Source organism: Miscanthus floridulus, chromosome 10 (genome assembly GCF_019320115.1).
Source record: "Miscanthus floridulus cultivar M001 chromosome 10, ASM1932011v1, whole genome shotgun sequence".
In the NCBI taxonomy this organism is placed as follows: domain Eukaryota; kingdom Viridiplantae; phylum Streptophyta; class Magnoliopsida; order Poales; family Poaceae; genus Miscanthus; species Miscanthus floridulus.
The window spans coordinates 104,861,583-104,876,515 of record NC_089589.1 but is presented as its reverse complement, the minus strand read 5'-3'; the positions used below and the strand labels follow the sequence as shown (position 1 = coordinate 104,876,515).

General features: G+C 52.1%; 1 protein-coding gene across 1 annotated transcript; it reads right to left on the bottom strand.

Moving 5' to 3' along the window:
- Window positions 1-772: 772 nt before the first annotated feature.
- LOC136489183 (uncharacterized) lies at window positions 773-12,343 on the bottom strand. Its single transcript, XM_066485897.1, has 5 exons — window positions 12,059-12,343; window positions 11,501-11,979; window positions 10,902-11,418; window positions 10,634-10,832; window positions 773-855 (listed from the first exon to the last, which is right to left on the bottom strand). Exons 1-5 carry the CDS (start codon window positions 12,314-12,316, stop codon window positions 773-775), a joined length of 1,536 nt encoding a protein of 511 aa, XP_066341994.1. The 5' UTR covers window positions 12,317-12,343.
- Between the last annotated feature and the right edge of the window lie 2,590 nt (window positions 12,344-14,933).

Genomic DNA, 14,933 nt, shown 5'->3' with positions numbered 1-14,933 from the left:
CTGGTCATAGCGATAGACGAGATCTAATATGTTCGTTAGATTTATCTTTATTAAATAGTTAAATGATGATGAGCTGTTTCATTTATACAAAAGGGATTCGGTTACTTACAGTCATTGGCTTAGCATAAACTAATCATTGTTGACATCCTTTTGCCATTGACTAATGTTTGTCTAAATAATGATATTCATCCTGAATGATAACCGATTCTTCTTACACAACCCCACAAACTTTAATTGATTTATTCTTGTGAATATGGTGGAATCGACTATTTAGTCGATCTCCTTTCATATCGGCTCTCAGAACCGCACATTCGGGACTGTCTGGCAACACCGGCACGTTCCGCCCTAAATTACAGATAAACTTTCTCTCCTTGTCAATTGTAGGGTCAAATTGACTGGCACGTGTCGGGAGGAGTGCGCAGGATCGACCATCCCTGCGCTGAAGCTAGGCGGATCTCCAGCTCCATCGAGCGGACCCTTCCGGCTTGCTCGTGTGCCCTCGGCACGGGATGGAATTTCATGTCGACACACGTTTCTGACACGTCCGGTGGGACCACAAATGTTTGATCAGAAGTTAGATGCTTTATTATCTTCCAAATCATGTATTCAACATGTCAACAAGGCGGGATGAATTCATCGGCTCCTTGGAAGTCAAATTACAGCATGACAAAATAAGAGCCGATGCATTGAATATGTCAGAGCCGACCTACTAGTACTGGTGTTCATGATGATCGTCGACAAATAGCTTATCCCGAGGCAATATTAGATCAAATCAAAGGGAAGCATGTACACGTATGCGAGGTGATGACCTGCGTGTGTGATCTGTTCGGATAGCAGTTCCCTTGCTGCCGTCGGCTGCAAAACCACATGTACAGAGAATCTGCTATAGAAGAATTTCAGAAATATTCCAAATTGAGAGCCGAGGTACGTACATACAGCTGTGAAGTATATACTTATGAATATATGTTCGGAATCTAGCCGTGTTTGTACAGACCATGTTTGGGAGTCTAGTGCCAGATTTACGGCATCAAGTCTGGCAGCCGCACATTGATATAAAAAGAGGTATTCAATTCAATACAGAATCGGCTGATGTTGACCCTCCAACCATCAGCGAAAACCATCAGCCGTTTATTTATTGAATTCGGCGATCAATCCCGCCCAGAGAGATGACGCAAAGCAAAGTCCCAAAGGAGCCAGATTATAGGCAAGATCGTTTGCTGGAAGCGCACATTGGAAAGATATGCCAATACGTACACTTACTCTTTTAGAAAATTAAGCCAGTGACATGCTACCTCCATCGGCTACTTCATGATCGGTACCAGCCATTCGGCAATTCCAGCTTGAGTCCAGTGCAGTCACAATTAGCCGATGCTGTCGCAATCGACTGATACGCCTGATTAGAAATCAGAAGGATTAATTAATTCAGTTTATTGTTTGAGCTGAGCCTTCAGATCTATTCTGAGAACATCATCCATATTGCCCAGATTTGCCACCATACGAAGCTTGCATAGGGCTGGTTGTGGCATGAGTCAACATGTTGACACTCCAAGTGATAAGCTCAAGAACATCAAAAGCTGCTGCTCCTGTACTCCACCGCTCAAAGAACTATTTGGTTGAGCGCACACAGAGATATTCACTCGGCTTGGTCAGACTGCTAGCTTAAACAAGACTTATATCGTACATTGATTTGGATCAGAGAATGTGGACCTCAAGCAGATCATCGGACTGTGCTAAATGAACAAGGACACCGAGAAGATCCATGCACTGATTGACGGCTAAAGCGGTCTCTGACACCTGGGTATGCATGTCAGGTCCCCAAGATGAGCAGGAAGAGCACTGGCGAGACATGGCGGTTCATCGTTTTCATGTCAATGTTTGACCCGTTGCGACACAACAGCACGGAGACCGACCGACGCACATTCCACGTGGGTGAGAGTGGAAATGATCACTGTGGGGGTATTAACCCCTATACCCTTACGGCTAAGCTTGGGCTGGCCCGGATCGGTGGGTTCAGTCCACCCGAAAGATGACGTGCGGCCCAGTTAACCTGATCGGAGTCCCGCACAAGGAATCAAGACGGATTTGGCAACCAAGCAGGATCCTGGTCGGTTAGAATAGGAATCCTTATCCGGCCAGATATGGCAGTTGTAACTGACTAGGATTAGTTTCCAGATCTGTAACCCTGCCCCCCGGACTATATAAGGCGGGCAGGGGACCCCTCTAAAAAATATCTCTCATTGACATACAGCAATACAAATCAGACGCAGGACGTAGGTATTACGCCTTCTTGGCGGCCGAACCTGGATAAAACCTCGTGTCTGTCTTGCGTCACCGTCTTGTTTGGGGCTTGCGCATCTGTCTGCCGATAATCTACTACCTTGGGCATACCCCTAGGTAGACTGCCGACCATATTTCGTCGACAGTGGCGCGCCAGGTAGGGGGTGTGCGTACTGCTCGTCAAGCAAACAAGATGGTCATCGTCTCCGGCTCCATGGCTACGCCCAACGGCCTCACGTTCACCGTTGGCCAGATCACCTGGACCACCGGCCCCGACGTCTCCATCACCATGACCGCGGAGGAGGCGTGGATTCAACCCGCGCCGACGACTACTTCACCTGCATCGGCTACGGCTCCGACCACGGTGAACACGATTCCGACCACGGTGAACACGGCTCCGACCACGACGAACGTGGCTCCGACCACGATGGATATGGCTCCGACCACGCTTACAGCCACGCCGACAACCCGTCGTCTGCTTCCCCGCTACAGAGGAAAGCAGATCGACGACACCGACTTGCTCGACTCCATCGATCGGGTCGGCACCAAACTCGCTGAAACCCTAGCTCTGGTAAGTACGATTCAAAGCCAACCTAATGAGCAGGTAACATCTCCCCACAACAGATCTATCCGACCAGCTCGGACCAGTCGTCCTGCACGACTCGGAACAGATCTTGTGGTCGTATCTACTCCTGAGGGGCGCTCCGCTCGTCGCCAGCCAGCCTTTGCGACGGGTCTCCGACTCTGCGAGTACGAAGCCTCGACGGAGAACCACCAGGTCCAGCCCTACGGCCTGCAAAACGCTGCCTCCAGCTACACGTACAACCTGCGACACCGCTCGGATCTGTGTCCTGTACACCGATCTCGGCCGAAGCCATGCAACATCGTCAACATGGTCCGGATCGAAGATTATCGGGAAGGATCCGTCCACACAGTCCGAGAAGGTGACTCCAGCTCCTCATCCGGCATCGCGTCCAACGCATCTGTCCACACCGAGCTTCAGCGTCACGAAGATGAAGGCGCCCAATACGATCTGGATCTACCAGACCACGCCCCGGGTTTCCCCCAATTTCCGTCTTTCCCGCCAAGACGAGGGGATTTGATCCATGTTGTCAGCAACGACGAGCCGCCAGCAGTTGGCGAAACAGAACAAGAAAAGACTGCACGCGAAGCACGCAATATTGACCGGTTTAATCGCCGGCAAATCGAAGCTGAAGCAGACCAGGAGGCACGACGCATAAGGGTCCAACCGCGCGACCTCAACAATGCTTTCGACAGGGTGGGGGATAAACAAGTCTTCAAGACCCCGAGCGCCAACGTAGCCGTCGCCATGGCGACGATGCAGCGGCTGCCCAACACTCCCGAGACTCAAGGAATCCGTGATGACATACAAGCTTATCTGACGGCTGCTATGGCTCAGACCGCAGAGATGAACCAAGCCCGGGCTCCATCCGTTTCTGTCGAATCAAGCCACAGCCGCCAATACTCAAGTCGCTCACAGCCACTCAACCTACGTGGCTCGCGCAATAACGACCCATCGGACAACCGTCAAGGCGGGAACGGTGGTCGTGATGGTGGTCGGGACGACAACCGCCGCCGGGAGGATAACCGCCACGACGTTCGAGGCGACAACCGCCGAGATAACCGCGACAATCGCCGTGATAACCACGGTCGCAACGCTAATCCAGGTGGCAATCGAGATCGCTGCGATGGCAATAACGATCTCCGCCATTACCTCGGTGGACGCGATTTGCGTGCTCGCATCAACCAGAGAGCTGACGATCGTGCATCCCATGAAAGCTATCGCCGTATGGAGTACGACACCGTCCACGGTCCGCCGGGCCTGAAGCAGTTCACTCCACACCTGCGCCAAGTCATATGGCCAAAGAACTTCAAACTCGAGAAGCTTCAGAAGTACGACGGCAAAGAAAACCCCGAATTATGGGTCATGCTCTATGAAACCGCGTGCCGATCAGCCATGGCTGACGAGCACGTTATGTCTAACTACTTCCCAGTCGCCGTTGGTCATGCAGGTCACCAATGGCTAGTTAGCTTGCCGGCAAACTCTTTTGACTCTTGGCAGGAACTCAAGCAGGCCTTCATCGACAATTTCATCGCTACTTGTGAACAACCCGGCAACAAGTACGATCTGCAACGGATCCGAGATCGGAAAGACGAACCGCTGCGCGAGTACGTTCGGCGTTTCTCGGAGATGCGCATCAAGGTCCCGTCAATATCCGACAACGAAGCAATCGAAGCTTTCGTCACCGGCCTCCGCTTCCACGACGCCCTAAGAGACAAGCTCCTCCGGAAAAGACCTGAGTCAGTCACAGCGCTCTTGGCCACCGCTAAGAAATACGCGGATGCTGACGACGCTAAAAAGATAATCGTCGAAGAAGAAGCAAGGGTCCCACGCTCCGACCACCCCCCACGCCGTGATGATTACCGCGGCAACCGTGGTCGGAACGACAATTTTGACCGCCGCAACCAGCGCAACGACTCCCGCGACCACCGTGATCAACGTAATCAGCGGCGCAACCGCCGTGACGATTACAGAAGCAAGCGTGCTCGGGAAGACGATGGCGAGGTCAATACTGTGAAAAAGGGCGGAGGACGTCGTAACTACGAGGACGATTACGCCAAGGCATTGAAGGGCCCCTGCCAGCTCCATCCCAAGTCGAACCATACCATGGAGAATTGTCGCGTCCTCAAGACTATCTACACGCGCCAACAGGCTCCGGATATGTCCGACAAGCCTACTGACGTGAGGGAACAGCGCAACGAGGACAACGACGACGACGATGCAGATCCTCGTCATAAATACGTCAAGCCGACGGATCGCGTGCACACCATCATCGGCGGCAAGGTGTCCATTGAGACCAAACGAGAACGCAAGCTGCTCGCCCGCGCCTGCTTGAACGTGGCAAAGAACGACAACCTTCTTACCGATCCGCGGCTTCCTCCGTGGTCTCACCGTGAAATCTATTTCAGCAGGAAGGACCAATGGGCCGCCATACCCGAACCAGGGCGTTTTCCCCTGGTCCTCGATCCTTGTATCAACAAGGTTCAGTTCGACAGGGTACTGATCGACGGTGGCAGCTCCATTGATATACTGTTCAAGAACAGCCTGCCCGCTCTGAAAATAGCCCAGGCGGACCTGAAGCCATACGAGGCACAGTTCTGGGGCGTTCTCCCCGGACAGAGCTCCACACCTCTCGGGCAGATCACGCTACCTGTGCAGTTTGGGACTCCGGACCACTTCCGCACCGACTACGTTAACTTCGTGGTCGCTGATTTCGACGGCACCTACCATGCCATTCTTGGTCGACCGTCGCTCACCAAGTTCATGGCCATACCTCATTACAGGTATCTGGTGCTCAAGATGCCTACTGAGAAAGGAGTTTTGACCCTCAGGGGCAACGTATACGCAGCTTATACCTGCGAGGACGACAGCTTCAAAATAGCAGAGGCCCACGACCTCTCTATTCGCATGGCCGAGACCATGCTCAACGCTAAGAAGACCACGGCCGACCACTTGGAGATCCCAGAGCTCGAGGCTCCGCGCAAGAACATCAGGTGCAAGGAGCACAAGACGATCCAGCTGGTCGAGGGCGATCCCAGCAAAACGGCCCTCATCGGGGCCGACCTGGATCCCAAATAGGAAGACGCGCTCGTCAGGTTCTTGAGGGGCAACGTGGATGTGTTTGCATGGAAACCTTCCGACATGCCCGGTGTACCTCGGGACTTGATTGAGCACTCCTTGAATGTCAACAGCAAAGCCAAACCAATCAAGCAGAAGCTACGACGGTTCGCTCGCGACAAAAAGGAGGCGATTAGGGTAGAAGTTACACGGCTTTTGGCAGCCGGATTTATCAAAGAAGTGTATCATCCGGAATGGTTAGCCAACCCGGTTCTTGTACGCAAAAAGAATAATGAATGGAGAATGTGCGTTGATTACACTGATCTCAACAAACACTGCCCTAAGGACCCCTTTGGTTTGCCTCGCATAGACGAGGTCGTAGATTCAACCGCCGGTTGCGAGCTGCTTTCCTTTCTTGATTGCTACTCTGGTTATCACCAGATCGCTCTCAAAAAGGACGACCAGATCAAGACATCTTTCATCACGCCTTTCGGCGCCTACTGCTACACGACTATGTCGTTCGGGCTCAAAAACGCCGGTGCTACCTACCAACGCGCTATACAGGCCTGCCTCAACGATGAGATAAAAGACGGCCTCGTCGAGGCTTACGTCGACGATGTAGTTGTCAAAACCAAGGAAGCACATACCCTTGTTGACAATCTGGAACGCACCTTCGCAGCCCTTAATACGTTCCAATGGAAATTAAACCCAAAGAAGTGCATCTTTGGTGTCCCGTCTGGCATACTGCTCGGCAACGTCGTCAGTTACGACGGCATACGCCCTAACCCGGAGAAAGTCAAAGCTGTCTTAGACATGAAGCCCCCAAAAAAGGTGAAGGATGTCCAGAAGCTCACCGGCTGCATGGCTGCTCTAAGCCGTTTCATATCAAGATTAGGAGAAAAAGGACTACCGTTCTTCAAACTGCTCAAAGCGTCCGAGAAGTTCGAGTGGTCGGAGGAAGCAGACGCTGCCTTCATGCAGCTGAAGCAATACCTCACGTCACCTCCGGTACTTACTGCTCCCAGAGAAGACGAAACTCTCCTACTTTACATCGCGGCAACCGATCGGGTGGTTTCCACTACATTGGTGGTCGAGCGTGACGAGCCGGGCCACGCCTACAAGGTACAGCGGCCAATCTATTTCATTAGTGAGGTACTCAACGAATCCAAGACCAGGTACCCACAGATTCAGAAACTGCTCTACGCCATACTGATAACATCCCGAAAGTTGAGGCATTACTTCGACGGATATCGTGTGGTGGTCATGACCGAGTACCCTTTGGGGGACATCATTCGCAATAAGGATGCGAACGGGCGCATCGTCAAATGGGCAATGGAGCTATGCCCCTTTTCATTGGAATTTGCAAGCCGTACTACAATCAAGTCTCAGGCACTCGTCGATTTCATCGTCGAGTGGACAGACTTAAGCACGCCTGCTTCTCCGGGATCCGACGAATATTGGACGATGTATTTTGACGGTTCTCTCAACATTGATGGTGCGGGAGCAGGAATTCTTTTCATATCACCATCCAAGGAGCAGCTCCGGTACGTCCTCAGGATTTATTTCCCAGCATCTAATAATGCCGCCGAGTATGAAGCATGCTTGCATGGTCTACGCATTGCGGTTGAGCTTGGAGTTAAACGTCTCTATGTTTACGGAGATTCGGCTTTGGTCATCAACCAACTCAACAAGGACTGGGACACGACCAGTGAAAAGATGGACGCATATTGCAAATCGATAAGAAAGCTGGAAGGCAGGTTCTATGGCATCGAGTACATACACGTGGTCCGGGACAAGAACCAGGCAGCGGATGCGTTGTCAAAGTTAGGATCATCCCGAGCCAAAATCCCACATGGCGTATTCGTCCAAGACCTGCTCACGCCCTCCATTGAAGACGAAGATTCAACGACCGACAAAGTCTCAGACCAGCAATTAGTGGCTACGGTTCCGGCGCCGAGCACAACCGAGCCACTTCCGACCACTCATGAGCCAGACTGGAGAACACCTTTCATCAAGTACTTAACAGACGGTAGCGGTTATATCGATCGAACAGAAAATGAACGCCTGATGCGTCGTAGTAAGCAGTATCTGCTCGTCGACGGCAAGTTATGGCGCAAAAACGCTAAGGAGGAAATCTTGATGAAGTGCATAACCCAGGAGGAAGGCAAGCATCTCCTAGACCAAATTCACTCTGGCTCCTGCGGCAACCACGCGGCCTCAAGAACACTGGTCGGTAAGGCTTTCCGAGCAGGGTTCTATTGGCCGTCAGCAGTGGCCGACGCAGAGAAGCTAGTCCGCCGCTGTGAAGGCTGTCAGTTCTTCTCCAAGAGAATACATGTACCGGCACATGAGATCCAGACGATTCCAGCCTCTTGGCCCTTCGCATGCTGGGGACTGGACATGATCGGGCCTTTCAAACCAGCTCCTGGGAAATTCACATGCGTCTTCGTGCTAATTGATAAGTTTTCTAAGTGGATAGAATACATGCCTCTGGTACAGGCATCCTCAGAAAAAGCCGTCACATTCCTCGACCAGGTCATCCACCGTTTCGGCATCCCCAACAGCATCATTACTGATCTGGGTACTCAGTTCACCGGGAACGCTTTTTGGAACTTCTGCGATGAAAGGAGCATAGTTGTAAAATACGTCTCGGTGGCGCATCCTAGAGCTAATGGACAAGTCGAGCGGGCGAATGGCATGATCTTGGACGCATTGAAAAAGAGGATGTACAGAGAAAATGATAAAGCTCCTGGAAGATGGCTCAAGGAGTTACCAGCCGTTGTCTGGGGCCTCCGAACTCAGCCCAGTCGTAACACTGGCGTCTCACCGTACTTTATGGTTTACGGCGCCGAAGCGGTCCTCCCACCAGATATAGCTTTCCGATCAGCACGGGTAGAGAACTTCGACGAAGGCAAGGTCGACGAAGTACGGGAGCTAGAAGTCAACAGCGCAGAAGAGAAAAGGCTTGATTCTTGCGTACGCACGGCCAAGTACCTTGCTGTTTTGCGCAGGTACTACAACAAGAACGTTAAAGAACGTTTCTTCGTGGTCGGGGACTTAGTCTTGAAGTGGAAGACGAACCAGGCTGGTGTCCACAAACTCGCATCCCCATGGGAGGGACCCTTCATGATTAAGGAAGTCACACGTCCAACGTCTTACAGGTTAGCTCATCTAGACGGCACGGACGTACCGAACTCATGGCACATCGACAAGCTTAGACGCTTCTATGCTTAACTACTGAGATATGTACTCTACTTGTGTTTTCGATTTACTTTACTAAAGCAACTATGATTTCTCCGACCACTCTAATGTGTCACTCCAAATTTTATGGTTATTGTAACTTAAGCCAGTACAAGCCGACCACCACTCCTTCTACGGTTTTCGGAGCAGGCCCTGTCTCCGGTTTCTCCCAACACGTGCACGGGATCCGCTCTCTACGTTGCGGGTGATCGGCAGGTCCCCCCTGGTTTGGCTTGTCTGCGTTCACGTGTGCACAGGTCATAGTACCTCATACTCCGACCACATGCCAGACTAGGGCCGCACAAACTTTTCAGGATGACGTGTCGAAGCAAAACGGTACAACTAAACAGAACGTTAACACGTTCCCACTTAGTTACACCAACACAAAATTTCAAGCTTAAAGTACGTTTTGTATAAAACAAACAAGCTTATAATGATATACAGTTACGTTATTACAAGCTTGCCTGAAAAGGCCCAAGTTTACAATAACACAACTATGTCCCCCTTCTACAGCTCTAAGCCTATTACATTGGCTGGTCGGGGCGCATGGCATTTACTGCTCGCCGCCTCTGATACCCTACTCGAGTCTCCGGGACTCTGGAGCTAGTCAAGCTGAAGGGGATGGCCTCACCGGTGCCTGGCTGGTCGAGACCGCAGGCTCTGTTGGTTGGCTTGTAGCTGATGGCATTTCCAGCTGGCTTGTCGATGGCATACCCTGCACAGGTGCTGTCCCACCTCCGCACAGGTTAATATCGCCGATTATCTTTGACGACAAGTCCAGCTGGGTAGTCCGAAGCTCTTCGGCCTGGTCTGGGTCTATCTCCTTCGGGTACCCAGCCTCCAAGCGTTGGAGATCGATCAGGGGGTAGTGAGCACGAACCATGCTTAGCACATGGGCACCCGTGTACTCACCCGCCTCCTTCACGAAGTCTTGGAACCATCCCCATGCTTGCTTGCATCTCTCGACCAGTCCGAGCTGAGGCGTCCTTAGCTCTTCCTCTGTGAGCGACGGGTCGATAAGGTCGAGGACGGGCACAATGCCAGTCGCCATTTCTTGGCACCGCTTGCTCCACGTGTCCCGCTCCTCGGCGGCCTTAAGGCATTGTGCTTTCCAGTCGTCACGCTCCTTGATCACGGCCTCAAGGTGCCTCTTGGCATTGACTTTTAAAACTGAAAACAGTACAATACATCAAACATGATGACACGACAAGGCAATGTGGGCAATTGAACGAAAAAGGTGGTCTGGAGTGCTTACTTTTCAGGTCGTCCTTCATTTTGTTAGTGTGGTCTTGGAGTTCCGACTGGCGGCGTGCCAGTTTCTCGTTGTCCTCCTTCAGGCGACCACATTCTGCAAGCGCGCGTCTGTTCTCCCCCTGGAGGCGGGTCACTTCAACTTCTAAACCTGCATTACAGCTATTGCTGTCAAGAACAAAATAACGCAAGTCCTGCACTTGCTATGATACGGTGAATACTTACCTGTTTTCTCCTGCTCTGTGTTTTTGAGCTGCCCGACCAGGTTCTGGTTCTGTGCTTCTTGATTTGTCCTCTCCTGGTCGGTGGCTTCAAGTTGGCGCCGTAGGCGTTCCACTTCAGCCGTCAGCTCCTTATTGGTCTTCATGACTACTTCTATCTGGTCGAAGCACCTTTTTCGGTACCTTGCAGTTTTCATCACGTCCTGCATATAGACAAGCTATGTCAGATAGTTCGACTACACAACAAGTTTAAGGATTAAAGCCAAATATACCTGGACTTCAGTCACCAGGCGTTTGGCCGCTCGTTCAACTCTTAAGGTTTCTTCGGCCTCTGGGATCTCCTCGTGCATGACCCATTCGTCGTTCCGATAGCGCGACACATATACATGTTGTCGTCTATCTTGGGGACGGCCCAGGACTTCTTCCACTTCATCCTCTTCAGCCTCCAGTTCGGGAGGAGGCGGTGGTCCGGAGTTTGCAGACTCCACGACCATCACGGCTTTCCCACGAGCCGTCGCGTTGGCACCCTTGTTTCGGGCAACTTCTGGCTGCTGCTCCTCGGCTAGATCCAGCTCCCGTGACGCTGTGGTATCCGCCTCATCAGGGTTTGTGCTCGGAGCACTTGTATTCTGCTCGGGGACTGGCGTCTGGTCGTCCGCCTGCTGAGCCCCAGGCAGAGTCCCTGCCATGGGCTCTTCCGCGGCCGGTTGCTGAGCAGTTTGTCCCGCCGTTTTTGGAGGGGACGTTCTGCACCCAGCTAGCTGGTCGGGGCTTTCGGTGGACGCGGATCTAATACATTCAGAGACAAATTCAGAAGACAATAGCATCTACTGCAAAATGCCAAGCTTACATCAAAAATATATATACTTACAGTTTTGACTTGCGGAAGGATGTGGCGAAGGAACGCCTCCTCGACCGCCCCTGCTCTGCTTGCTCGGCAGTTTCCACCGGGACTTGTCCAACCTCCGGTACGGGCGTCGGAGGATGAAGCGGCATGTTCTCTTCGTCTGTGCTCTGTGTTGCTGTGGTCGGTGCTGTGACCACTGCAGGCACAGAGGAGCCACCCTGCTCCGACGGCCCCACCTGCCTTCTCCTCTTTCGGGGGACGAGCCGGAAGATGTCCGCATCCTCTGCTTCATCGTCCGACTGGGAGATGATGGCTTGGCGACGTTTGCTGGCAGCCGGACGCTTGCCGGCGGCTCTGGTCGAGGCGTCCTCTACGGTCTCGAGTACAGCCCAGTGAACTCCGTCGGTCCTGGCGCTGGTCTGGGCGGTTGGCCCAGTAGCTTGCGGCCACTCTACACCGGGGGGAGGCGACACAAACACTCCTGCCCGGTCACGGCCATCGTACTGAGACACAAAATGAAGGAAAAGACAGTTATTTCCTTGATACAACATGACTTTACAGTTAAAAGGAGGCGTCATTTACCTTTGGGGGAGGGCGAGCCAGCTTGAAGGCGTGTTCAATGGCGTTCAGTGCAACATAATTGGGATCGGCCAGGTTGAATAGCTCTCCAATCCTGGCCTTGATCTCCATCTTGTCGAGCGGCTCCTTTCTGGTCCTCGTCGGATCAGCGCCTCCTTGGTACTCGAAGCCAGGGTGAATCCTTTTCTGGCAAGGCTGAATTCTTCGACTGATGAAGTTGCCGACAACACTCGGGCCATCAAGCCTTCCCCAGGGGATCATCCCGAGCAGTTCGGCGATCTGCTCCAAGTTCTCGGGCCTCTCCGACCAGCTACCTTTCTTCTCTGGAATCAAGCCCACATCGCACAAAGTGATGGTGTTCGGCTCTTCACGGATGTAGAACCACTTCTTGTACCACTCGTCCAACGAGGTGTTCCAGGGGCAGTGCAGGTATTGAGCCTTCATGCCGTCGCGCAGGTTCAGGTAAACGCCTCCGGCGATCTTCGAGCCACCGCTCCCTTTCTTCCGAAGACAGAATAGGTGGCGAAAGAGGTCGAAATGGGGCTGGAAGCCGCCATAAGCCTCGCAGAGATGGATGAAGGTGGAGACAAGAAGAATCGAGTTGGGATGCAGATTGCAAATCCCAATCTCGTAGTACAAACAGAGACCCTGAAGGAAAGGGTGCACTGGAATCCCAAAACCCCTTTTGAAGAAATCTTCAAAGACCACAATCTCACCTGGTTGTGGATCGGGGAAGCTTTCTCCTTCCGGTGCACGCCATCCCGCAAGTGCCTTGTTGTGGAGCACTCCCATGGCGACGAGGTCCTCGATGGTCTGCTCGTTGCTCCGCGACTTCCACCATTCCTTCGCCATGACCCCGCCTTTCTTCTGGGCGTCTCTCTTCGCCATTAGTTCGTGCTTACGAAGTGGGTGGGAGCGGGAGACCGAGGGGATTGGTGATGATTTTTGGGGAATAGGGTTCGGCAGGAGGAGGAAGAAGGTTGCGGCGGCGGATGACAATGGGGAATGGTATGAGTAACTTACCAGATCTGCATTATATAAAACAAAGATCACCGTCGTTTCGTCCGCCCGAGAATATTGGGAGTCGTGCGCACGCGCCGCAGACGGTTGTTCACACAACCTCGAAATCTGCGCCAGTAAACGCGCTCCTTCGTTAACAGTGTACGCGCCTCTTCGTTGATGGTGTAAGGGGGCCCACACTGACACACCTCAATACAGGTGTCAAACGACTGTTTGCAAAAAAAAAAAAAAAAAAAAAACACAGAAAGAGAAGACAGAATGACGTACTATACCTATTTACTTTTTTGACCAGATGTGTCAGACTGGACTTGGCAGAGAATAGAAAGAAGTACACAAAATAATGGTACAAGCAGCGCAAGTGATCGTGGATTTGCCTTGACCACTAAAGTGCTCGGGGACTGCCCAGACCACTCAAGTGCTCGGGGACTGCCCAGACCACTAATGTGCTCGGGGACTGCCCAGACCACTAAAGTGCTCGGGGACTGCCCAGACCACTAAAGTGCTCGGGGACTACCCAGGCCACTTTTGTGCTCGGGGATCGCTCCGACCACGGCCGCGTTCGGGGTCTGCCCCGACCACTGCTTGCATAATGGTTCTCCTTGGCTACATGTGATCTGTACTCACATACAGTTAAGAGATTTTTCTTTAGACCTTGCTACAAGGCTCATACTTTGTCTTCCAGCAAGCTCGGGGACTAAGTGGGCACACTTCACCTTGCGGTGAATGTGTTTGTTTAAATTGACCCCTGTGTTTGAATAATTATGAGGATTATTGGTATGCTCGGGGACTGCCCCGACCACTGCTAGAATAGTGGTTCTCGTTGGCTACATGTGAGTTGTACTCACATACAGTTAAGAGACTTTTCTTTTAGACCTTGCTACAAGGCTCATCCCTCGCCTTCCAGCAAGCTCGGGGACTACATCGGTACGATGCACCTGCCGGTGCATCTCGTATCGCCTGTACGACGATTGGGTTCTCAACATAACTGGGAATTCTTTTAGACCCTGGCACCACGTGCCTATGTCACCTACTACCAGGCTCGGGGACTAAGTGGGCACACTTCACCTTGCGGTGAATGTGTTTGTTTTTCGACCCCTACGCTTCTGATGATCAAAGATGCTACGCTTCAAGGTGCACTTACATTTCTTATCAGAAATACAAGTGGGCACACTTCCTGGGACAGATATCTTTTTCTTTTTTCTTAAGAGCACCATACATTCTTCGGACAACCTACTTCTCCGGTGATAATGGTGGTCGGAGGCGTCAAGAATTCAAGCCTCGTTTGTCGGAGAAGGTTCAAAAGGCGTGTCGCAGCATAATACATGATGCTCGGGGACTAGCTGTGGGGGTATTAACCCCTATACCCTTACGGCTAAGCTTGGGCTGGCCCGGATCGGTGGGTTCAGTCCACCCGAAAGATGACGTGCGGCCCAGTTAACCTGATCGGAGTCCCGCACAAGGAATCAAGACGGATTTGGCAACCAAGCAGGATCCTGGTCGGTTAGAATAGGAATCCTTATCCGGCCAGATATGGCAGTTGTAACTGACTAGGATTAGTTTCCAGATCTGTAACCCTGCCCCCCGGACTATATAAGGCGGGCAGGGGACCCCTCTAAAAAATATCTCTCATTGACATACAGCAATACAAATCAGACGCAGGACGTAGGTATTACGCCTTCTTGGCGGCCGAACCTGGATAAAACCTCGTGTCTGTCTTGCGTCACCGTCTTGTTTGGGGCTTGCGCATCTGTCTGCCGATAATCTACTACCTTGGGCATACCCCTAGGTAGACTGCCGACCATATTTCGTCGACAATCACCGACGATCATCTGATCATCAGCAAGACATCAATTCGCGC

What these genes read in the sequence shown, in the direction of transcription:
- LOC136489183 (XM_066485897.1), bottom strand. Translation starts at nt 12,316, where the DNA reads ATGATCCCCTGGGGAAGGCTTGATGGCCCGAGTGTTGTCGGCAACTTC. An exon ending in TGGCTCGCCCTCCCCCAAAG is followed by an intron (nt 11,980 to 12,058) that starts GTAAATGACGCC and finishes TTTGTGTCTCAG; the next exon opens with TACGATGGCCGTGACCGGGC. An exon ending in GCCTGGTGACTGAAGTCCAG is followed by an intron (nt 10,833 to 10,901) that starts GTATATTTGGCT and finishes GTCTATATGCAG; the next exon opens with GACGTGATGAAAACTGCAAG.